The 24,835-nt window shown below is 39.8% G+C and overlaps 1 protein-coding gene and 1 non-coding gene across 2 annotated transcripts in view; both read left to right on the forward strand.

The window, feature by feature from the left end:
- The window catches only part of AP1G1 (adaptor related protein complex 1 subunit gamma 1), a 39,865-nt gene extending 15,480 nt beyond the window's left edge, over positions 1-24,385 (forward strand). The window contains 22 exon segments of the mRNA XM_032195740.1: positions 123-264; positions 1,247-1,343; positions 2,154-2,230; positions 3,417-3,425; positions 6,102-6,197; positions 6,686-6,766; positions 7,009-7,107; positions 7,511-7,566; positions 8,412-8,525; positions 11,518-11,658; positions 12,280-12,334; positions 13,928-14,050; positions 14,365-14,454; positions 14,964-15,105; positions 15,747-15,784; positions 15,786-15,838; positions 18,041-18,182; positions 18,648-18,774; positions 19,278-19,373; positions 19,600-19,760; positions 20,710-20,808; positions 23,149-24,385. Of these exon segments, the coding sequence (XP_032051631.1) occupies positions 123-264; positions 1,247-1,343; positions 2,154-2,230; positions 3,417-3,425; positions 6,102-6,197; positions 6,686-6,766; positions 7,009-7,107; positions 7,511-7,566; positions 8,412-8,525; positions 11,518-11,658; positions 12,280-12,334; positions 13,928-14,050; positions 14,365-14,454; positions 14,964-15,105; positions 15,747-15,784; positions 15,786-15,838; positions 18,041-18,182; positions 18,648-18,774; positions 19,278-19,373; positions 19,600-19,760; positions 20,710-20,808; positions 23,149-23,250 (2,140 nt within the window). The 3' untranslated portion in view covers positions 23,251-24,385.
- Positions 9,885-9,971, forward strand: LOC116494225. Its single transcript, XR_004253838.1, has one exon. It is a non-coding gene; the product is annotated as a small nucleolar RNA SNORD71 (small nucleolar RNA).
- Positions 24,386-24,835: the final 450 nt, after the last annotated feature.

A 24,835-nucleotide genomic window follows, 5' to 3' on the forward strand; every position in this document is an offset into this window, starting at 1 on the left:
GAATTTGGAGGCCTTTTTCGTGTGTGCAGATGTCTAAATGAGTGTAAGCTGATGCCCTTTTTTCCATATTCAGGCTCTCTGCGTGCTGATTGACTTTTTTTTATTATTATTCTCCCTTACAGTGACCTTAATCATAGCACGCAATACGTGCAGGGGCTGGCACTCTGCACCCTTGGCTGCATGGGCTCCTCAGAAATGTGCAGAGACCTTGCGGGAGAGGTGGAAAAGCTCCTCAAAACTTCCAACTCCTATCTTAGGAAGAAGGTACATTTGAATACTTTGTTACAGATTAAAATTCAAGTTTGATGGAGTACTTTGCTTATAACTGGAATACTAGACAGCTTGTAGCTCTGGCTGAGTATTTTCCAGTGTGTGAGATAGGTAGAGGCCAAATCTGTCTCTGCATAGCAGGAATGTATAAGCCTCTAGAAGTCAAGCCTCCAACAGATGAGGCATTTGTTTCTAATTTCATACTCTTTACCTTAAGGTTATTGATTATCATGTGAGTGCCTGCCTGTTCACAGGCATTAACCCTAGACTTCTAGTCATTAGTTTTATTTCAGTATGTTCTCAGATAAGTCCATCATTAATAAGTATATTGTTAATAGTGCAGACTAATATCTGAAGATTTGAACCTATTAGGTACTACTGGAGATTAGCTCAGAGATGACAGATTAAGGACTTGAAATGGGCAAACAATTAGAAAATGTCTAACTTCCTTAGCAAGTGCGACAAAACATCTGCAAAATGTGATCAGCCTTGTTCTTTTAAATTTATTTCATTATTATGTCTTGGAGGGGAGGGCAGGGGCAGCAATGAGATTTTAGGAGAGAATGCTGTATTCTGGGAAGAGGCAGCAGGTGCACTTGATTATCAACCAATTGCAAAAAAAAAAAAAAAAAACTTCATAACATTAAGACAGACTGAAGTAGCCTTATTAATACCGGGCTGCTTTGCAGTTAATACAGCTTCTGAAACGAATAACTTACAAATGAAGTATTTCTAGTGCAAGTATTACATTGCAGCTCAGTGCTGGTTTTGTTTCCTCCTCAACTGTGAAAATTTTATTGAACTCTTTTCTGTAATGCTGTTCAGTATCACTTGCAGAGAGATGGAAAAACACAGTGTAAACTTTCCAAGCCTATGTATATGATGAAATTTGTGATAATTGCTGCTTTGCTAGATGTTCCCAAAATGTGTCTTTGTCATTATACTATGTACTAACTGAACTGTTTTTCCTATACAGGCAGCATTGTGTGCTGTTCATGTTATCAGAAAGGTGCCTGAACTTATGGAGATGTTCCTGCCAGCCACCAAAAACTTGCTGAATGAGAAGAACCATGGTAATGTCTGAGCCTGCTTAGCAAGGCTATGCCATTCTTTGCAGGTGCCACACTTGCTACTGAAGCCTTTTGTTTGGAGGGAACTTTTGAGGTGTATTTTTAATTTGTTTCTTCCCCCTGGTATGCAGCGAAAGCATATGTTGTTCAAAAGGCAGGGACATATGACTGATAATTAGCAGGACTTTACACGGCATAGGTGATGAAAGAACACTTTCACTTTTTTTGACTTCAGAGTGGGTGGAGTGGAAAAGCTTATGACTTTTATCCAGCACACTGCCTAAAGGGACTTCAAAGTGTGTGTATTTTTTCTGTTTTTTGTTTGTTTCTGTTGTTGTTGTTGTTTCTGTTTTAGCTTTTTTCATGTCTCCCAGACTGAGTTTTGAAGACTTTCTAAGGAAAAGGCCTAGTTGAGATCACATAAGCCCGGCTAGAGTACCCAAATCAGAAGAAGAAATCAGGAAACATGAGGAACCCAACACGTACAATGAATGCAATCAAAATGTTTTTGCCCATCTCAGATCTTTTGTTAGCCTGTTTGTTACTATCTAACAGTATTTTTAATATGCAGGTTTCTGTAAACAGTGTGCAAGGACAGCTTGTCCTCTTTTGACCCTTAGCTGCTGCTGTAAGACAAGCACATTGCTATTAACTTTCTCTTGGTCACAGCTGCAAGTTCAAGTATCTTTTGGGGACATGTGTTAGATTTAAGAGGAGGATGTTTTATATCATTTGTCATTTCTTTATTTTTGTCACTTGTCTGGAGCCAATGAAATTGTAAAACACAGATTTTCTTTTTTTCCTGATTTTTAGGTGTTCTACACACATCAGTAGTCCTCCTCACGGAGATGTGTGAGAGAAGTCCAGACATGCTTGCACACTTTAGAAAGGTAAGTGTGAATTTGATGACATTGCAGAATTAATGTTCGTGGCTTTTTGTTTTTGAGAAGTATTTCTTATTAATTTCCAAAGTGAATGCAATGTGCACATTTTTAAAATAAAACCCCTAAAACAATTTAGGTGAAGAAATTGATGGTATTGTCTGCTTGTTATCAAAATAATAAGAAAAATGCTGGGAATTTTGGGTGTCTAGCACTAGTCCCCTTCAAGAAGGGGGTAAGTTATAAAGCATTGCTCTTAAGAACTTGCAGTATGAAACTCACCCTGAAGTTAGTTACAGTCTCTCCTTTGACTGATACTCTGCTAGTGTTTTTTGGTTTTTTTGTTTTTTTAACTCTTTGTAGCTAATTTCATAGTGTCATCAGGAATTGCACATGTATTAAACACAAAGAAGCAAAGAAGAAAAACTAAGGCTTAGACACTTGAATGTCTTAACCACTGATACACAGTCTTAGAAGCCTAGGTCAAAAATACCGATGAAAGCTTTAGTTCTGTAGATACCTCATCTCTGGTGCATGCTGTATTACATCATTTTCCGTTTTTACTTGAGGGTTTTGAGAGTCAACATCATTCCTCCTGCTCTGATTAGGAATGTTTACTTCTTTTTGTCTTCCTAGCACAAACTTCCTTACATTGCTTTGCTATGCAATATTATTGCCATAATAAAGAATAACAATGAAATGACATCTGAAAATTTCATTGATTTTGTCATTCTGAGTTGTGGTCAAAGTAGAAATTGAATGAAGTTGATAAGCGGAACTGTCCAATTGCTCTTCTGAAGTGTCTCAAGGGAGGTTATTTATCTGCGTGCCCAGTTTACTTCCTTGGTTTGCCTATATCATAAGGGATTTCAAACAGTGCATCCTTTGATGCATCTTAGCACTTTGGCATGCATCTTCCCTTGCTCCAGGTCTATACAACAGAGCAGGATTGAAAGCGAAAGTGGGGCTAGGAACATTTTGAAGGTAGCTATCCCTGCTACTAACTGCTCAATTAAAATGATAGTCTTAGTGGTAAAAGAAGAGCTGAGTCCACAAAATATAGGTTTGAGGTACACCCTTTTCTAGCTATCTCTTTGGTTGTTTATGCTGCGAATGGTATAACATTAATCTGTCTCTAATGCCTGCTTCGTCTGTTTTGTCCCTTTTGTCTGTTTGGAATCCTGATGTGTGTTAGAATGAAAAGGTAAGAGTTATATCTTGTGGGTGGTGCATGCTTGCATTGAATCTGTAGATGTTTGCCTCTTGTGAGGCAATACCTGTTAATGCCACATCTGTGATTGATGCCACATGCTTAGATCAGTTGTATTTGTCTAATGCTTTTTGCGTGCTGGTCTTGTCTTGTCACTAAACTTCCATACCCATGGCAGCCCTGAATCTCAGTTGTGGCCTTCTCCAAACACAAGTTTGCTTTCCTTAAGCCCTCATTTGAAGATTCCTAGGTAAATTTTTCTACACATGCACACACACCAGTGGGCGTTCTCACCATAAACTGGGCTTTGTGTCTGCCATAGGGCAGGTTTGGGTAATTCCTTTGCACAAAATGGAGCAGGAGAGGCTTACTGTGCTGCAAAGAATAGGTGCAGTTCCGTCACTGATTTTTAATCTGTGTAATTTGACTGCAGAAGATTGGTGAGGGGCCCTCAACCGATCTCCATGGCTGTAACGTTTTCCATTGTTTGTCCTGTCCTCAGTCCTGATAACATTCTCATTAGAAGCAAATGTTAATCAGGGTTCCTAGGTGTGCTGTAGCAGATCACTCCACTTGCCTTTTACTTTGTCATGAGGGAAGATGTTGCAGCATCCTTTGGTTTTCTCTTAGGCAGATAATAAGAAATTCATGGTTCCTTTTGTGTGTATTGTGAAATCCGTGTTTTCAGAGGAGTACATAGTTCCTGAAGAGCAAAGGTTGGAATAAAAAGAGAACAGGGGAACTGAGCTGCCTTTCTTCTTGCACTTCACCACAAAAGTACAGGACTTAACTCCTCAAAACATTGCCCTTTTTTTATGTCCATATGTAGCTGTTGTACTCCACAAATAGCGTTGTGCTTTTAGCAAGTACTGTCCCAAGTCTGAAGCGCCATTTTTATTTGATGTTGTCAAAAGTGATTAACATTAAAATAAGTAATCTCTGATACAGTAGAAATTTAGTCTGCTACAAGTTTGGGATTGCATTGAGTTTCACATGCGTGCAGGAGCAACCAACCTCAAGGATGGGAAAATTTGTCACGCCTGAAGGATGAATTAATTGCCGGGATGTTTTTTTTAGGGGACTTTTTGATAAAATGTAGCTGTCGTGCGTGCATGGAGTTGAGAGAGAACGATGCTTTCCCGATGCTAGCTATGCTTCAGGAACGAAAAATCTGCTTAGTGCAGTCACTGTAACACCTGTCTATTTTGTCACATCTCCAGCAAGTGTCTGCATTATTTTAATATCAGCACTGAAGGGGGTAGAATAAACTATGGAAGGAATAAAATTGGTAGAGCTCTGCATCTGTCATCGACCAGGAGAGGTTTCTCTCAGGGTTTAATCCAAAATCAGGTTCTCTTATTCAACCTTAAGGTTTTTCATAGAACTTGTTAGCAATGGGCTGGTTTCATCCCTGAGACCACGTTGTTATTCATAGCCACTGTGAATTTTTTTGTGGATAAATAGTAATTTTGTTATAGCTTATATGTTTTAACCATTGGCTTATTTGCCGTGTTCTGCCTTCAACTGATTACTTGCTGGATGTGGGTGTGATACCAGAGAGCATAGCTGTTACAGTTCCTTAGAATTACCCTGACGGATGAGGTGCAACTATAGTTGGAAGTTCCTAGGAAGGAGTGAGATGATCCAAACTTTTGCAAATAGATAACATTTCTTCAAAGCTGTGTACAGGTTTTGAAAGATTACTTATTCCTCTGGGATAGATGGCTACTGGAAGACCAGTGTCATCAACATCTGAGGAATCTGAGCTGATTCTGCAAGTTTGGTGTGTTTTGGTGTGTTTTGTTTTGTGTGTTTTTTTTTTTTTGTTTTGTTTTAGCCCTCACAGTGCTGGAGAAACTTCTAATATGAACAGTGGAAGTCAATATGATTTTTGTGCATCAATCAGTTTAATCTGCTATGATGCAGAACTCTTCTAACATCAGTGAAGCAAACAATTTGGTCAGTTTAGTATTGCAGCTTTTGTTGAGAAGTTTGGGGTGAAAAGGAGAATTGATCCTGAAGCTAATTGTGAGGAAGAACTAGAGTAGAGCTCTGAGGGAAGGCTGGAGGGAAATCCACTCTCTACTATTTGGAAGTTTTGTAGAGGAAGCAGATCACAAAGCTTTTCCTCCTAGAGGCTAAATTGCATGGAGTATCAAACTTGAAAAAATCCTTAATATTTTACTGTAATGTTAGCAGTACCTGGAAAGATCAAATCTCTTGGCTATGTTTGATGCTCCGTGGAAATAGATGGTGCTTACTACATGGACGTGTGCACTAAAATGAATCAGGATCTAACGTAGTAAAGCCCCCAAAGAGAGTCTTGGAATAACACTATTTTAATAAGTGGCGGTTCCCCATTTTGTGAAGTGGAGAGTTCCTTAAATTGATATTTCCCTTTAGGTGTTGCCTGTCAAGATCTGGTGGATTTTAGTGTTTTGAAGATGCAATATGGTGCTCGGGTTCCAGCTTTACCGCTTCGAGTCATTCCATACTGAAGCTGTGTAACATAATTTATAAATGTGCAGGCTGGACTTTGAGGAAGAATCTGTAGACTGACTTGCTTTCAAATGAGAGATTTGTTCTTAGGCCTATACTTCAAATGCGGGGGGGGGGGGGGGGAAGGAGGAACTTAGTAGGTGCATTTTCTGACAACTCTTTTCTTCTCAGCTTGTTCCCCAATTAGTTCGTATTCTGAAGAACCTTATCATGTCTGGCTATTCACCAGAGCATGATGTGTCTGGGATCAGTGACCCCTTTTTGCAGGTAAGAACTGATGCAAGCAGCAATTGATAGCTTTAATTCTGGCACTGTGTTTTCAGACCTAGGTATGACAAGGTAGTTACCAGAGGGCAGCAGTGTTGATTTTTAAGGCTGTGTCCTTATGTTAGAGCTGACTCTGCAAATGCTCTTCATCTACCACAGTGAAAGACATCTGAATTAGTTTAAATAGGCCTATCGTTTTGTGCTAAATTATGGCAAAAGGGAGAAGAATCAAGTGTTGGTCTTGCAGGGCTGTGCCCAGTTGGCATTGGGTATATGTACTGACTAGCGTGAGCACAGCATTAGCCTGTTCATAAAGATCTTACTGAGGATAGAACCGCTGAAAGGGTTGCACAGCATTGGAATAGGCTGCCCAGGGCTGAAGTCTTTGAGAAACCTGTAGATGTAGAACTTAGTAGCATGGTATTTCACACTCCTCATGTAAAACACTTCTTTCAGTGATATTCTCTTTGCTTCATTTTACCATATAGGTGCGAATCCTGCGGTTACTAAGGATTCTAGGGCGAAACGATGATGATTCTAGTGAAGCCATGAATGATATACTTGCACAGGTGAGGTTTGCAAAGTTGATCAGCTTAACTTTCTCTTTTAATTTGTTAATAACTTGGATTCAGCAACACTGGTGAGGATACAGCTGCTGCCGTGCTGGGGTGAATTTTGTTGCCAGAGGCATGCGTTAATAGGTGTGGTGTGTGTTTGCTAGGGATTGCTCAACTTCACTGCCTGTTCTGCAGAACATCACAAAGGGGATCCACGTTGTTTGCAGTGGAGTCACTTTATTTCTTTATTCCAGGTTGCTACTAATACGGAAACAAGTAAAAATGTGGGAAATGCCATTCTCTATGAAACTGTACTGACTATTATGGACATAAAATCTGAGAGTGGACTGAGAGTAAGTTGCCTTTGCCATGGCCTTTTTGTCTAAGCTTGTATTAGAATTAAATTTCTGTAGAGGACCCATGAGGCAAAGTCATTTCACCCAAAGATAGCTCCACAGATGTCTGTAGATAAGACTGTAACCTCTTCAGTAAGTGGTGCTTTTTTTTTTTTTTTTTTTAGAGAGAGAAAGAAAAAAAAAAAAACAACTCCTGCAGATTTTCTCCTTGAGTACACCATAGAGCCTGTGCTGTGTTTGTCTTGGCTTTCCCTCTGATTAGTCAGGCTCCAGAGTTCTTTGTTATGCTTTTGGCCAGGAAGTATAGTACTAACTCTGACATGTTGCCTTTAAAATCATCTTGATGCAATGAAGATGACCAGCCTTTTTGATCACTGACTTTCCCTAACTCTTTCTGCAGGTGTTAGCCATTAACATCCTAGGCCGTTTCTTATTAAACAACGACAAAAATATTAGGTAAGTTGTATGAAGTGTGTTCCATCTACATCCAGCTTAAAATGTGTGATAAGCAATTACACAAAGACTATGCTGAAGTAGAGCTTTTCATTAGAGTGTATTTGGAAGTGTTAGCGGTGTTAATATGGCTAACTAACTATTTTTTTGGCACATTTTCTCTGTCAAAGTCTTAACTATGGCTCTGCTCTTAGTTGATGAATCTGGGTGTACAATCTAATTCTTAACACGGTTTCTTAATCTACCTGAGTGTGTTTTTTCCGGTATTCTGTAAATCTCCTGTCTTTCCCCAGCTGGTCTTCAATGACATTCAAATTGGTGTGGGCAGTATAGATTTTACAGGTTAGGCAGCGAGTTTTTTCTTGTTGCCAACAGTATGCAGTCAGGAAGTATTTGTGCTTTGGTCACTGGACATGGAATTGCTGCAATGCCAGAACGAAGTCCTATCTCGAGGCATTTTGACTGCAAATCATGACATAGGTAGAAGTCTCTAACCTTGAGAATTTGTGTGGTACTTTTTGTGTTATCTGTGGAGGTCTAACATTTATTTGCCTCGTCTTTTCAAAATCTTCTATGAGGACTGGGCAACTAACATGAGCCCAGCAATTGGGATGAGTGCTTGTCAAAGCAGCAGGATGTTGTCAGGCACGTTAGTTACAGTTTTGTATGGTAACTCTTCTATGGAGACATGCCAGACAGTCCCCTGGAAGATCCTCATTTTTTACTGAGGAGTACAAGAGAGCCCTGTTCTGTTGCAAAATAGAATTAAATTATGGGTGGGTGGTTTTGTGCATAGAAATTAAAAGCTTGCTTTTTTTTTTTTTTTTGACTTTATGCTCTTATCCCAGATATGTAGCTTTGACATCATTGTTGAAAACTGTGCAGACAGACCATAATGCAGTACAGCGACATAGAAGCACAATTGTGGACTGCCTGAAGGATCTGGACGTCTCCATTAAAAGGTAAATGAAATGTCAGTGAAATAGACAGCCTGTGGAATATGAGCAAGACATAGAGGAAAATGACAGTAAAATTGGGGAACTTACAAGGAACTTATAAATGAGACTAGTATTAATGCATAGTATGGTTCATGCTTCAATTAAGGTAACAAAGATAATGAAGATGTGCAGTGACTTTCTTTGATAAGCTGCTTTTATATTTTATGCATCTTGGGCAAGGGGAGTAGGGGAGATTCTGTTTGCCTGAATCTTTCCAAAATAAAATCAACAGAGATCGGATGGTGTGTTCGTAAGAATCAAAGCCTCCATAAAGTATGATCCTAGTCAAAATTATTCTGACATTCTTGGTGTTAACTTTTCTTTCCAAGACAAGCAGGCAGTATCACGTTGTCCTGAAGCAGAGTTAAGCCATCCAAATAATTTTCTAGATTAAATTTAATTAGACAATGCTAGAATTTAGAATTACTATATTGTACAAATGGTTTGCTTATATGCTGTGTCCTGTTTGTACATTCTTGGTGTTTGTGTGCCATTTAAATAGTGATATATTGTTACTTCTCTGAACTATGGGAGAGCTTGCAACCTGATACATGTCACTACAAGTAGACTTTTTTTTCCTGATACTCAGTCTAAACGTCTTCCTGTTTACTCTCATTACTTCAGTTATGTTCCTTTTACTTGTGATAGTAACTTTCTGTTTCTCTCAGATATTTGTAGTAGTCTTGAATCACTTGATCTCACTTCTGCCAGACTACTATGTAGAGAACTGCGCTTAATTTTCTAAATCAAGTATTTCAGCTTCTTCATTGTTTGTTCTTTTTTTTTTTTTTTTTCCAGTAATCTCTTCTCTATTACTCTTTCTGTAGCTGGTCATCTGAGCTCAGTGCAGCGTAAAGCAAGTTAGTGATAGGGACTGCTGCATCCCTTTTGCGTCATGTGGAAGCTCTGCTGCAGGCCAAAATTTCATTAACCTCTTGTTACATCATAAATGTATTTTGTTTCTTTCAGAGTTGCTTATCTTCTTCTCTACACCTTGTCAAACTGATTAGATATGCTATACATGCTTATGCTGAAAGGCATTTTTCAAATTTATGCCTCTTTGAATCAGGTCTAGATGTTTAACAGCGCTACTTACTTAGATATATGTAGAATAGGAAACAAATTGAAACTGTCTTTCTTCTGATGCTTAGTTTTAACTGCTATGGGTATCATATAATCTTGTTTTACGATTGTATGCTATCTCAAAAGGCAAACTCAGGCTGTTGTTGTTTGGTGCCAGAGCAGTGTGAGGCCACAAAAGTATTTAACTGGTACCATTTAGGAAAACACAGGTGTGCCACAAACAATAGAGCTTCATGTCTGAGTGCTATTGGAGGATGAAGCCTTTGAGTGATCCATCGGCAGAGTGTGATGTTGCCATGCTGACACTCATGCTGCTGACAATGCACTGCTCTCATTGAAGCAATATATTGACTGGATATCAGAGTTCCCTAGTAGAAAGCTTTAGGTTCTGAGACTTGAGAGAAAGACATGATACCTGGTTTTGGTTGACATCTGAAGCATGGCCTGTTCTCATCATCTTTTAACCATTGCAGTGCATCTTTGGTCTATGTAGTGTAGTTTAGAATGGCTTTACCATTTAAGTCAAGGCTTTTTTGTCTGTCTGCTTAATCAGATCAAATTGCATGATTAGGAATTTTGTGACAGAAATGAGACCTGTAATGTGAACAATATGCATTTAGATAAATGCCAGGTGTTAAGATTGCAAACTGCTTCTGTGCACCTGCAGTATTGTCATATATGCTATAATGTGGCTGAAAAGATAAAATATTAATGTGGAAAATGTGCAACCCAGCTGGGTCACATGTAAAGAGTTAAGAATTAATTGGAAGAATGAAAACAATTCCAGTAATGTTTTCAAACAGCCAAAACCCTTGATGATAAGCTGTAATGATTTAGTTAAGTGTTCAGAATTAAGGTGAGAACAAGGACAAGGTGGATGAGGCACTGGGCAACCTGATTTAGTGTGTGTCATCACTTCACGTGACGGGGGGGTTGGAACTAGATGATAGTTAAGGTCCCTTCCAACCAGAGCTATTCTATGAAGAGACGTTTATATTCTCTAGGTCCCCAGATATTAGTTGGGTAAAAACAAGGTAATGCATTCACAGGTCACAATACTGTAGAAATCATGCTTTCTGCAACAATAGGAAGATGCTGAGAAGCAGTGCTAGCTAGATGTTTCAGATTTTTTGAGAGCAAATCAGGTAGCTAATGCCCACTACCATTGTGCCTGGTGTAAGGTGTTGATGATTCATTAACATTGTGAAAATCTTAGCTGATCAGAAAAAAAAAAATGGCTGTGTCAGTGTAGTGGCAGGTTGGCAAGCTTAACACTGGAGTTAAGTACAAACTGAAGGAAAATCAAAGAGACAGTACTCTGTTTAATTGCGGTGTCAACTTGTGGCAGGGAAGGAATGAAAAGAAAATTCTAAAAAGAGCACCAGGGTAATTTGGGGTTCTAAAAGTCTTATATAGTTCATCTGACAAGATACAGTAAAGCTTATAAGCTCTAATGTATTTGAATGTCTAATTGATGGAGAACAAAAAAGGTTCCTTCTGTGTTTAATATCCCTGAAGCTGGAGAAAGATTGTAGCTTGTATTACTTTCTCATTGCAATTATGTCAGAGATGACAAGTATATAACTACAAATACTTGGACCATCAACCTTAGTGCTGATGGACTATGTTGAAAAATATTCCTAGCCTTTTAGGACATCTTAGGGGACTCCACCTGCCCCACTCCATGCATTATAGGTTTCTCTGGTGGGTATTTCTTGTCTGCCCATGAACAAGAAAATACTGGTACATGTGGGAGGCTCTTCTCACAGGATTAATAAGATTGCTATCTCAATTAAAGGTAAGTTCATTTGAGTATCTGGATTTGTTTACTTCTCCAGGTTGAATATACTTTGTTTTTTGTCCCTTGCCGTAGGCGTGCAATGGAACTGAGTTTTGCTCTTGTTAATGGGAACAACGTTCGCGGAATGATGAAGGAGTTGCTGTATTTCCTAGATTCCTGTGAGCCAGAGTTCAAGGCAGACTGTGCATCTGGAATATTTCTTGCAGCAGAAAAGTATGGGGTTAATTTGCTTGCCATTATTTTGTCTTTTTTTTCTTCAGAATTATGAGCATTTTTTGTGTTATTTATCCCCTTCCCCACCCCTTAAAAGAATGTGTTGATCATATCTTCTCCATTTGCCCATTTGCTGACCTGTGTGTAGTTTATTAGTTTTTACCTCCTATGAGGAACAGAACACACCAGTGCTTCAGGGAATGGTAATGTTCCCTTGTGGGCAGTTGTCATATCATTAAACCAGTCTAGCATATTGATTTCTACTATTCTTTGGAAAAGGCATTATGTTGACACCCTTCCACACACCTCCACACCCACTTTCCCCAATTAGATGTACAAATAAAATAATCTTACTAACGTAGAGCCATTATAATCATCAGCCTGACTTTGCTTTGAAGTATTGTGTATGCAAGTTATAGCTGTGCTATATTCTACAGACTTGCATGTTTACTCAGCATTTCCAGTGTCAGCATTAATACAGAAAGTCCAAAGAATGTGATTTTTTTTCTAGGAAGCAGTAAGCCAGGAGGTGACCAAAAGGGGAGGTTGTGTTAACTGTGGGTTCTTGCTGGTATTGAAGGCTAGGGGTTATTGCTCTGATTCTTTTTCTAATTTTGTCAGATATGCTCCTTCCAAACGCTGGCACATAGACACAATCATGAGAGTCTTAACAACGGTAAGTGAAATTGCCTGTCTTTTGTGTGACTTTTTTAAAAGAAAGAAATCTTGAATTCTGTAGGAAGCTATCACAGAGTGGGAGACAGCTATAAAGGCTGAGAGATAATAAATGTTACAATATGCAAAAGAAGTGCACTTATATAATAGTGACCTAAGGCAGCTAGTCAGAAAGTAAATATGACTATTTCATCTTTAGAATTAAAATTTTAGAAAATGTATGATTTCTGAAACGTGCAAGAAGACTGTGTAGCAGAGTTTATATCAACCAAAGTAAGTGCATGAGCTTCTAAGTCAGGGTAATTCTTGTGCTGTCATTCCAATACACAATCCTTTCAAGAGAGTAAACACAGCACTAAGTGACTTGCAAAGAGAGAGTTGAAACAATTTATTGAAATTATTCCAAGTTGAGTTTATCAAAGCTTTTTAATAGAACTATAACAGCTTTCTAGCTTTTTTTCCTTAGTGTTTGATTGTTACTTTTTTACTATGTGAATTTCTGTATAAACACCACAGTTGAGGTGGAACAGAGTAGTATTTTGGCAAACGAGGGGAAGAGAGTGTAACTTGAGTAGGCAGTGTGTTCTCTGATGTAAAGAAGTGGGAAAAGACTTACTTCATTAGTGTGAGTGTTCAGATTTGACGAGTTCAGTAGCCAGACTCACTTCTCAATGTGCTGTTGTGCCATCCTGAAACTGAGAAATGTGGATTGCTCTGAACGGAGAGTTGATTTCCATTTAAAAGTTGGTTGTAAGTTTTTCTCCGGAGGACTCCTTCCTGTGACTGGTTGGGAAACCATTTATAAAGTTAAAGGTATATTCACAAGACTACTCAGGCAGACTCTTACAAATAAATATCCTATCCGGTTTACCAGACTTAGGAGAATTAACACAGAACAATGTCATCAGCTCCTGGTTTTGCTAGCTGGGTTTTAACTTAATTGACCTAATTGAGCTCACTTAATTTCCTTCTTTTTGCACGATTTTGTTTTCAGTTCCAGAGTACTGTCTAAACAGGCAGGTTTTTGAGCAATGTACATCTCTCCTTCAGCAGCGAAGCTATGTGATTATGCATTGCCTCAGTTACTTTTCTGTCCCTGAAGTGGGCTTTTCAATCTGATCTCCATATTCCTATCACCTAACTGAAGAGATAAACAAGTCCCTGAGTCCCGTGCTAATTTGGTATAGCGGTCTAGCTTTGAGGAAGTGATTGAAAAAAAACTGCTTTTTGCTCCCAAGTGTCTTGTCTGCTAAATGGAAGGCGTTTTCTTGTGTGTGTTCTGTTACTTCTGTTCATATAGAAATAGCACAGGATTCTTATGTCCACATCCTATCCTCAACAGACAGTTCCAGGATATTTACAGTATGTCTTTTTCTAGCTATAGCTGAGTGAGTTAGGAGAATGTACTGTCCTGTACTTTTATCCAGCTGAGCCTGCTCAAAATCAACCATAAAGTACCTGAGGATGAGGATGTGGATTTTTATCTGTGTGCAATCAGGCTTTGTGAAGGATAACTGTTGATGCTGGCTGTTACTGAGAAGTCAAATAGTGAAACCTAACAGCTTCTATTTTCCTCTTGAATACGTTCTTGCAGGCAGGAAGTTATGTTCGTGATGATGCTGTCCCCAACTTGATTCAGCTAATAACTAATAGTGTGGAGATGCATGCCTACACTGTGCAGAGACTCTACAAAGCCATCCTTGGTGATTACTCCCAGGTAATACCCAATACAAGCAACTTTGGTTTACCTGTTATTCTGCAATAAGTATATTTACTAAGCGTATCAAGGTAAGTCAGCATCATGCTGTCTAGTTCCAAGGGACAGACTGCAGAAGAGGCATGTCTTCTAAATGTTCCTGTTCTTCTATTTTTCTCGCATGAATATTCAATTTGAACAAGAATTCCACGTTTCTTATGCTATGGGAAATTTGTTTTTAGCTGGAAGGAGGGCTAAGCTTGCTCTGCGAGATGGTGGTGGTTTACTTTACACCAGAATGCATTTATCTAGGTGTATGATTTTTCTTCCAACAGCAGCCCCTGGTGCAGGTGGCCTCCTGGTGCATAGGAGAGTATGGAGATCTTCTGGTGTCTGGTCAGTGTGAAGAAGAGGAGCCAATACAGGTATAGCCTGAGAGAGCAAGTGTGTACATGGCTGAGGCTGGACCTGCTTGATGCTGGCTTGATATCTGAGGGGAATGCTTGCAACAGTTACTTATTTGTGGTGTCTACGATGGACCCTTGATAGGGAACTTGTTTGCATGCTACAGGCATGGGCAATATAAGCATAGCCAGCTTTGTCTATGGGGAGCATAGATACACTGGCAGAGCAGTGTACTTTTGGTGCTCATCTAGCTTGCACCAGGATCTGCCAGGGATTTAGCTGTGTATTGTGGTGATAAATCTTCTTTTCAATATGTGGAATAGGAATTTTATCTTAAAACTGTAGTATAAGATATTCATCTGGATGCATCTGTTTCATTCATTGTGCATATATGCTGTGGGTTCACAAAGTTACTGAGGAGACAGGAAACACCTGTTAAGCAAGAAACAAGTTTTTTACAGTATATACTCTGAACGGTTTGCTGCAAAGCTTCTGTCTGACTCAGCCTAAACTTTTTCTACCTTTTCAGGTAACAGAAGATGAAGTTCTTGATATTTTAGAAAGCATTCTGATATCTAATATGTCTGCATCTGTTACGCGAGGCTATGCTCTCACTGCCATCATGAAGCTTTCCACAAGATTCACCTGCACTGTCAAGTGAGTTCTTATTGGTGTTGTTCTGCACAGGGGTTTGTTGCACATATGCTGGCATCAGTTGTCTTCAGTAGAAGTATTCCTTGGACATGTTCTACTTCCATGGTTAAGAGTCTTCTTACTGGCTTTTACGGTCCTCCTTTGCTTGCAGTCTGGAAGACTTCCACTAATTTGTGCTGTTTTATCTGTTTGTGGATGTGTCTACTGTGTGGGGACTTTTGAGTCATGTTACTCTTGCTTGAAAATCATTAATGTGAAAGAAAGCCCTTTAAGTGGACTGTTCTTTCCAGTTGTTTTTTTTATTATTTTTTTTTCCTGATGGAGAGAGAAATAGCCTTGTTTCCTACTGATGGTTTGACTGTGAGTTGTTCAGTTTTGGTATGATATTCTTATGGTGGTGTATTAACTACCTGTTGACTACGTTGGAGAGGGACAACAACAGTTCAAAAACTGAAGTTGCATAGGTACTCCAGGAAAACAGCAGTGACTACTGTTTCAAATCACTAATACAGGACAGCTGTTGAGCAGGGTGTCAAATAAGGTCTTCTGGATGACACATGCTAATTCCTTCCCTCACTGTTACAAATTCCATAGTGTGGTGTGTTTGTTTTTGTTTGTTTTTTTTTTTTTTGCCTCTCCCCACAGTCGCATTAAGAAGTAGTTTCCATTTATGGCAGCAGCATTGATGTGGAGCTACCAGCAGCGGGCAGTGGAATATAATGCACTTTTCAAAAAATATGATCACATGAGGTAAGTGTTGATGAGTTTTAGTGATTGAAAAGGCTAATAATCTGCTCTGATCTTCTGCGTAGTATGTAGAGCTTTATCTTGTGATCCTGGTAGGAGTATAAAGAAGCTATAATTCCTCCCTGATCTCTGTAGGACTATTGAATGTTTTAAGAACATAGCATATCTTGGGAGATTGTTTTGAGATCACTCTTTCCATCCCAAAATGCTTGACCAGCTCTGAGCTTGGACTTGGTTAATGTTCACTTTCAGATGTTGAATATTAAATTTGCTATCTAAGTGAGTGACTGCAGATAGCTTTTGCCATACTAGCAATACCAATCTTTAAGGTCAAATTGATTTTAAAGTGCCTTTAGAATAAACATACAGATATCTATAGACCTTTCCTCCTAAGCAGTGCTCTGAAATTGAGGTAGTTCTGAAAATGCTTTTCAGTTTTTCAGAACATCTTCTTAATGTACTATTTTCTTGTAGTGTCTGTTTAAAATATCAAGTTCTGCCTGAAAAGTCATAATCTTCTCTACACCACTCAGCATGCTTGTTTTACAATTCTTGGGCATGCTGATTTCCTTGTATGTTATCATTGAGAGTTTCCCATTCATCATAGTTTTACTCAAGTGGTTGGTTTTAGCTGTCTCAGAAAAACACTCTGTTGCAATAACTAAAGCTGTAATTCTTCACGGAATAGTCGTTAATCTGCTATGTGCGACAAATTATTGTTGATACATAGGAGCACTGTACTGGCTATTCCATGAAGAACATAAGATTGAAGATCTGGGAGTTAAGTTCATCCATCCTTGATAAGATGCCATTTAGATTAAATGCTATTTTGAAAATAGGTCTGATCTTTGTTTGCCTGATTTGGAAGCATCAGAACTGCCATGTTGTTCTAGTGTGGTAGAAAGAAGTTTAGCTTTCAGAATGGAGAGTATCCATTCTCAAATCTAGATAAGAACAGAGGGAAAAATGGGTGCCACTGGGCTAAATATTGCATGAGTTTATAGGGGCTTCCAAACCTTGTTTCAAAGGCTTTTCACAGTCAGTTTTTTTCATGGGCACTATTCCTATCCTCTGTGTGTAGGATACAACATCCATATGATTTCCTCTTATCTCTTCCCATGGGATTTGTGCAGCAACTAAGATTGTGCTCTTGGAAGAGTCATGTTAGTGAACTGCCTACGCCTTCACATGAGGCATTATGAATGTGTTAGGAAAAATCTAATATGAGAGCTTTTGATCTGAGATAACCACTGCAGATAACAATATCTGGAGATTCAACTGGCAATAGCAGAATATGGTGTTCATAGTTTTGGGAAGCTTTGTGCTTCAGAAAAATGTGTGAACTTTGCTCAGTTTTATAAGAGAGCATTAGTGTTCCCCCCCCCCCCCCCCCCCACACACATTCTAGTGTTCATTACAGTGTAAAGGTCGGTTGTTTAATAGTTTCTGCTCGTTTTTAAAACTTTGTTCATGGTCAAAAACTTGGCCCATTGTTGGGATTATTGGCACTGGGACACTTTTTCAGCCCCAAAAATGAATAGACAGTGGGACTTACTCATTTCATGCAGGCTTTGTGACTTGATCCTCAAGGGTAAGGGCCTTTCCTGTATTATAGACCAGTTTTCCCTGTATGACTTCCGCTGCTACTTAGTTTTGATGTCAGGATTCTGGATCCTATGCCTCTTCTTGAGTTTCTGTACCCTTTCAGGAGGGTGCTCTAGAGGACTGAACTTAAAAGTCTTTTGAAACTTGAACTTGGTTAAACGAGAGCATGGTGGTTTGCTTTTCCAGCTTTACCTATTCTGAGTGGTTAACTCTGGTGCAAAGGTAAGTCAATCAGCTGACCTTTTGACTCAGTTGGATACAGAACAGAAGAGTGAAATGTCCCGTGTCTGTAGTCGATCCACCATTGCTCAGTTCTTTAATCTTTGGCTTGTTATCCTAGCCCCATAATTAAAACTGTGTCTAGTGATAGCAGAAAACAGGAGGCAGGAGGGTTTGTTTGGTTTTCAACTGACAGCTAATGTGTTTACAGTGGCACAGAATGTCAGGAATTACTTCCAACCACCTCAGGATAACATCTAATCTTACAGTGCCCTGACAGCAGAAAAGGCAGGTTGTCCTGTATATCTTCTCTTGAATGTTTGAGTGTTTGGATTGGGATCCAGGAAGATGGCACAGTGTAACTATGTCAGCTTCTTTCAGGCCAGCCCTGCTTGAGAGAATGCCGGTAATGGAGAAAGTCACCACAAATGGCCCTACTGAGATTGTACAGACCAATGGAGAGACAGAGCCGGCGGTACTGGAAACCAAACCTCCACCTTCTGGATTGCAGCCTGGTAGCCAGGTAATGGAAACTGATCTAGGATAAGTTTCCACTGCCTGTCAGACCACAGTACTAGCCACTGCTCTTTCAACAGTAAGCTGAGACCATCTCCTTCCCTGTTCCTGTCTCTTTGCTAGTTCTGGCCTGGTGATGAATCTCATCACAACTCTATTCTCATGGTTCTAGTGCCAAGAACAAATGTGTGGAAGAGGTTATTGTGGGGAGTGCAAGAGCATAGTGGGGTAAAGCCATATGTATCACCCAACCTGTCTTACTGTCCATGAACTCCATCCTTCACTAATCACCGTGGCCCCAAGAGCAAGGAAGCTAGATCTCTCACAGGGCTTGGGAACATAGCCAAACTAAGAACCTCTCTGATCAGTCAGTAGGTCTTGTCTTTAATCTGAGAACAAGTGGAATCCATTGCATTTGTAAGGAAAAGTAGCAGAAAGATGGATATATAACTATTTTATTTTTTTTCATTAGGCAAATGATTTGTTGGATTTGTTGGGGGGAAGTGATATAACACCTGTAATCCCCACTGTACCTTGCAAGCAAGCCAGCCTCTGCTGGTGGGAGCTCCTTGACCTACTGGGAGGACCTAACCTAACAGGTAAGCAAGCTGTATCTCTTGAAAGTCTACATTCCCAGTCCTGAGGTGGGATGTCAGGATGATTGCCGAAGGTGCAAAGGCTGGTTAGTTCATCACTCTAAGTCCCTGTCTTCATGATTATTCTTGTCAGGATCCATATTTGCATATAGGTGGGAATCAGAGAATGACATCATAGGTTGACTCTTAATGGTTAGATGATGGAGCTCGTGTTTTTGTGTTTGTTTGTTTGTTTGTTTTTAACATTCCAGCCTGGGAAGGGTGTGAACCTTTCCAGAGAGGATAAGAAGATGAGAGAAATTACTCCTGTTTGAATGCATGCTAGATCAGGATGAGCCAGTCTTCATTGGATATAAGCAGAGAAGGAGCAAATGACAACATAAATAGCTATTTGTAGAGCCTCCTATATGGAAATATGATATGCCTCAGTTGATAACTTGGAGAAGGAATAATTACTCTTCATTTTGTGACAGCTAAACTTAGTATTTTTCCAACATTTCTTGTAGGTTCTCCGGTACCTGCACCTGCACCCCAGATATCACAGCCTCCATTCCTGCTTGATGGACTGCCATCACAGCCTCTCTTCAATGATATTGCTGCAGGTTAGGGGCATGTAAATACTTTGCTGAAGGTTCCACGGCAGAAGAGGAAGCTAGGGATAGAAACGAAAAGATTTCATTGTGAAGTGTAACAAAGACACTGGAGCAGGAGGGAGCGTGTTAAATCTTCAGAAGAGTTTGTGTCTGGGTGTAATGGAGATGAATTCTGTGATGCTGAGAATGGTCTCTAAATTCTGCAAGTCTCCTGATCGTTATTTTTTTTCTGCAGGAATCCCCTCAATTACTGCATACAACAAGAATGGCCTGAAGATTGACTTCACCTTTGAGAGGTCAAACACCAACCCCAGTGTCACTGTAATCACGATACAGGCCTCCAACAGTACAGAACTGGATATGACAGATTTTGTTTTCCAAGCTGCAGTACCAAAGGTAGAACCACTTAGGGCAACTACATCAACAGGTAGAGGGCCACCTGCAAGTACTTCCTGATCTCTACTTCCATGTAGACAGAAGCATGCAGCATGGTTTAAAAAAAAGAACTTAAAAGCTGAGTTGCTTATAGGTTCTCCTAGTGCTCAATTTGGTCATCTCCTTTCTAGTCTGAAATTAAGGGTTATAAATAGAGTGGAATATGGGTTTCTGTTAGATTAGATTATGTATGCTTTATATTTTCTATATTTTCATTATTTTCTAGGAAGATTGATAAACCACACCCAGGAAATTGTTGGGTCAATAAAAAAAAGATCAAAACTAGTATTTCCCTTTATTCTTAGTTTCTAAGAAATACACCACGTTCTTTGCAGTAATCAATACATGAAAACAATTCTTTGAAGCTTTTAGCTGCTTATAAAAGTTGAAACGAGTTCCCATATAGTAATTGGTAACTATCTTCCTACAAGCAGTGAAATGTCTGTCCTTGGATTTAGCTACAGCCCAAAATGCAGGAGACAAAAACTGCCTAGTTTGTAGTTGAGCAGACAATTTAAGCAGGCTGTAATTGAAATATCCAAGTTTGGGAAAATGCATCCATTTTGGGGAATTTCACTTCTGGGAATTAATAATGTTCTAACTTCAGTTTGGGTAAGTTTTATTCCTGTCGTAGGCAGGCATTAGGGAGAGAGTGGGCCTCCTGAAGTTAGAAATGTGCTGAGCAGCCTCAGCTACTCCTTGAGTGCCATGTTTGAAACAGTGCTTCACTGTTGATCTTGATACACTGCAGTAAGTCCTCATCCCCTAATATTCATGTCACCTGGATCTTCTTTATGTAGAAAGCAGGTGGGCCAGCATTTTGTTCTTTACAGATAGGGAATTGAAGAACTCATTATTTGACTTGACTTATTTGATTAAGCATCAACTTTTCTCTTTGCCCTTTCTTCAGACATTCCAGCTGCAGCTCCTGTCTCCCAGCAGCAGTGTCATCCCTGCATTTAACTCGGGGACCATCACACAGGTCATTAAAGTCCTGAATCCACAAAAGGTGAGTGATTCTGAGAACAGTTAAAGACATTGTCATGGAGTTGTGCATTTAGTTGTCTGGTTAGGCTGCGTTTCTGATAAGGTAGGGTTGCAATGACAATCATTTTGGTTAGGGTTATGAAAAAGTCAGAAGGCTGTGGACACAGGTTTGACCTCTTTGCTTATACTTTAAAACAGACTTAGCGCTTTGCTATTCTTTTGACTTTGTGGATGTCTTTTGCATCAGTGTGGTTGTTAAACAAGTTTCCGGATAGTTTCTCTAGAGGAGCAGAGCCTGGTGTTTGTGTTGTAAAAACGAAGTCTGAAAGGGAAGCATCTTGCCATACAAATATATTTAACATTCCTTCTTGCTGTCTGCAGAGGTACTTCTTGAATGAAGTCTGTTACACTAAAAAATTGTTAGACACAAATTTTTTTCAAAAATTGTCTTCTTTTTTTTTTTTGGAGACCTCATTTAATATGTGATGAGTATATTTTTAAATGGTTGAGGGGGAAGGTCTTTAGCTGTGATTAAACATAATTCCATTTGCTCTACAGTCTTCAGAGAGAGGCTTCCAAGACTGGGAGAAAACAGACTTGGGAGGGAGGGGTGTGGCCCACGGGTCCTCCTTAAGAGGCTTTGCAAGTATTCAGATGGCATCAGAAAGAAAGTAATAAAAGCTTTTTTTTTTTTTATAAAAATCATCTTTTGTGGGACACCCTTGAGATCTTCCTGCTGTATACAGTTTTTTAACACTTATGTACTGCTCTAGATGTTAAGTATTACTGCTAGACTGATGTTTATGTTAAAAAGAAAAAAGAGTCAAAGATTTCACTGAAATGACTGTCTTCCAGTGCAGTTTTTATGGTTCCCATGGTCTCCCCTCATTTTTATGTAGCAGTGTGCTCCCTTCTGCCTATAGTAAAGCACAAGAGTAACTATTCTGTCTCATAAATCTGATACAAATTTCCATGTATCTGAATCTCAGTAGTGCTAGAGATGACATGAAAGGTATTTTCAGAACTTGGGAGGTTTTCAGAGCTTTCCTCTGAAGTGACAAAAGTCACAATACATCCATCTCAGATGGGCCACGCAAGTTTGAAATATGCTTTTTTGCTGAAACATCAGAACTCCTATATTTGAGAATACAGAGATGTAAGCGAGTATTTCACTGCCCTCTGCGCTGTTTCCTAACTCTTCCATGTCAGGCATTCATGCATCTCTTACTGTCCTATGTACTTGAAGTCAGTAGCAATATCTAGCTTTGCAAGAATCCTGTCCACAAGATGGTGTAAGTTACCTGGAATGTTCTGAGGGAAACAGTCCGAGTTTTATTATTTAGGAGGTAGCTGTTCGTCTTCTCAGTGCTGTGAGGAAAAAAAAAAAAAAAAGTATGTTCACCTTGAAATGGCCAGTCATTATGCTGCACTGACTAATAGTGAAGATGGTGGATGACCATGATTATACTCCTACAGCGGAAAGGCCAGTTACCCAGAACAGTACCAAATAAAACAAATTGATACTAATTATATTGATATACTGGTATAAAATTGGTGTTTATTAGTGATCGTTTCCTTTATCCTGAGGCTGGTTGAAACAGTTTTTATCCTCCTTTCCTCTCTCTGCTATTCTTTTTGCATATTTCACTGTAGGTTTTGTCTGGTATGGATAAAAGAGACAGAAAAAGCCAACTTCTTGCTTTTCTTTTTAGGGTTTTTGGCAAACTGTTTTTTGTAGTTGTGAGGAGAACAAAGAACCTGGCTGGAGCTCTGGCCTTTTATTAAAGGCTGCCTAGTATCTGGATGACAGCCAGACAACTTCTGAGCTGTTCGATCATTTACCCACAGCAGGAAGAAATGTTCTTAGAGATGCTTTCTGCAGTCTTTCTTAGACTGTTTCATCCAGTGCTACTGACCTATTTAGTACTTGAAGTTTCCAGACCACTTCTTCTCTGAATGAACAGCTAGCATGGGGAATGATACCTCTCCTTGTGCAGTGCAGCAGAGGCCAGGTCTGCCTCTTGCTTTCTTGTCTTGTTAATTAAGACTGTAAGACAGTTACTGTTGTGTTTAAGGACCTCAGTGTTTGTGAGAGCAGGGCCAGTGCAGAGATAGATGTGGGTGGAAGATGTGCTACAGTCTTTCTGAGAAAACTTGTGCCTGATCTGAGAACTACAGTGAACAAGAAACATCCTACTAGATTAAGCATTTATCTGAAGTGTCATAGCCTACCCAGCACATCCTTCCATCAAGTTTTTGTTGGCTTTGTTTTGTCTTCATAGGGGATATGGGATGGGGAGCTAGAGTTGGGGAGATTTGCTGACCTTTAATGGAGACCTATTTTTTTTTTTTTCTCTTGTAGCAACAACTACGTATGCGGATCAAGTTGACATATAATCACAAGGGCTCAGCAATGCAGGATCTAGCAGAAGTCAACAACTTCCCCCCTCAGTCTTGGCAGTGAGGCTCTGGCACCATTCTTATTCTCTCCCCACCCAATCAAAAGAACTCTGGGAAGAAGGTTGTGATCCTTGGCAATCCCCCAAACTGCACCATGGGCATGGGGAACAGATGAGACCTGCTGATGAGGAGGAATTTTCCTGAAGTGATTGCTGACTTTGAAGCATATCTGTTAAGACTAATCTCCTCTCCTCCGCTGATGAGGCTGGTGGCTTGTGGAGGCTACTCTGCACTCCCTCACACATGCATTCACAGCCAGAAGCAACATTCCCTCCCTTCCCATCCCTCTCCCCCCACCCCAGAAACACAGCCTGGTTGGAAGAGAAGTCTGGAATTTCTTGCAGGGAAACTCTGTCTCTGCAGCAAGTGAACAGCTGCCCCTTCTTTCTGCTGTCTTTTTTTCCCCTGGGGAGGGCATGGTGTGTTTTTGTTACTAGCTGGATTATCTTCAGGCACTTTCATCTGGGGCTCAGAATGGGGACTTGGAGGATATTAGGGTAACCTGCCTCGTTCTTCTTGTATCCCGTGTCTGAAGGGGCTGGAGGCTTTTTGTGGCCTATTCAGTGCATTACTTTTACACATACCTCTTAGTTATGTGATACATACTAAGAGCAAGTCAGGCCTTGGGACTTCATCTGCAAACCTGGGACAGTGCAGGAAAAGAGGTGCCAGTGAAAGCTGATAAAATTGCTTTGGTGCTGTACTTGGAAATGAAGACCTTACACTTGAATTTTCTTTCTTTCCATCAGTGGCTGCAACCATGCAGATTCACAGTCTTCTGTAGCTTCCCCAGAAAGTGTGGTGATGTCTGAGAGATGCAGAGATATAAGGAACAGCTGGTTTTCTACCACGGTTAATTCCAAAGCCTTTTGACCCATCAGTTGTGGTTTATGGATAGAAAAGATGTATTCAATTTTGTGGATCAGTCTTTGAGCAAAGGTCCTATTGCCTGCTGGGAGACACATCAGAGACTATGCTGCAGAGTTGTTCTTCCCAGTTATTCCAGACCTTCTCCCCAGATTAATTTCCAGAGCCTGTTGTAGACCCCCTGGATTCCATTTGATTTACTTCTGACTGGGATATTTGTGTTGTATCTGTAACATTGGCACTGAAATAAAGACCATGCGGTTTAAAGAGACCTTCTCCCATTTTGTTACTTAATTGATCCTCGTAGTTGGTTCCTTGCTCCCCTTCCAGAGAAATCTGTGTTAGTTCAGGTTCAGACTGAAAGGAACTTAGCTTTTTTTATTTTTTTTTTTGAATGAAAGCCTTTTTTTTTTTTTTTTTTGAGTACTTGGAACCAAAGATGTGAGGTCCAGTACTCTTCTAAGCATAAAGAAAGATGTATTTGGTTATGTTTCCTAGTGTAAACTGTTGTTGAGGGAGTAAGAGTTCTATGAATTCTACTGGAGGCAATGTATAGGATGTAAGGCACAGTGTGACAAAACTATGCAGGTGTTCAGCACAATCAGGGGATGAAGAGGGAATGATAGGTCTTCATTCATTAGTATGCTAGTAAGTTGAAGGTACCCCAGCTTCCAACCACAAAGCTTTCTTAAAAGAAACAGATAGCAGGCATATCTGCTTGA

Source organism: Aythya fuligula, chromosome 12, assembly GCF_009819795.1.
Source record: "Aythya fuligula isolate bAytFul2 chromosome 12, bAytFul2.pri, whole genome shotgun sequence".
Lineage (NCBI taxonomy): Eukaryota > Metazoa > Chordata > Aves > Anseriformes > Anatidae > Aythya > Aythya fuligula.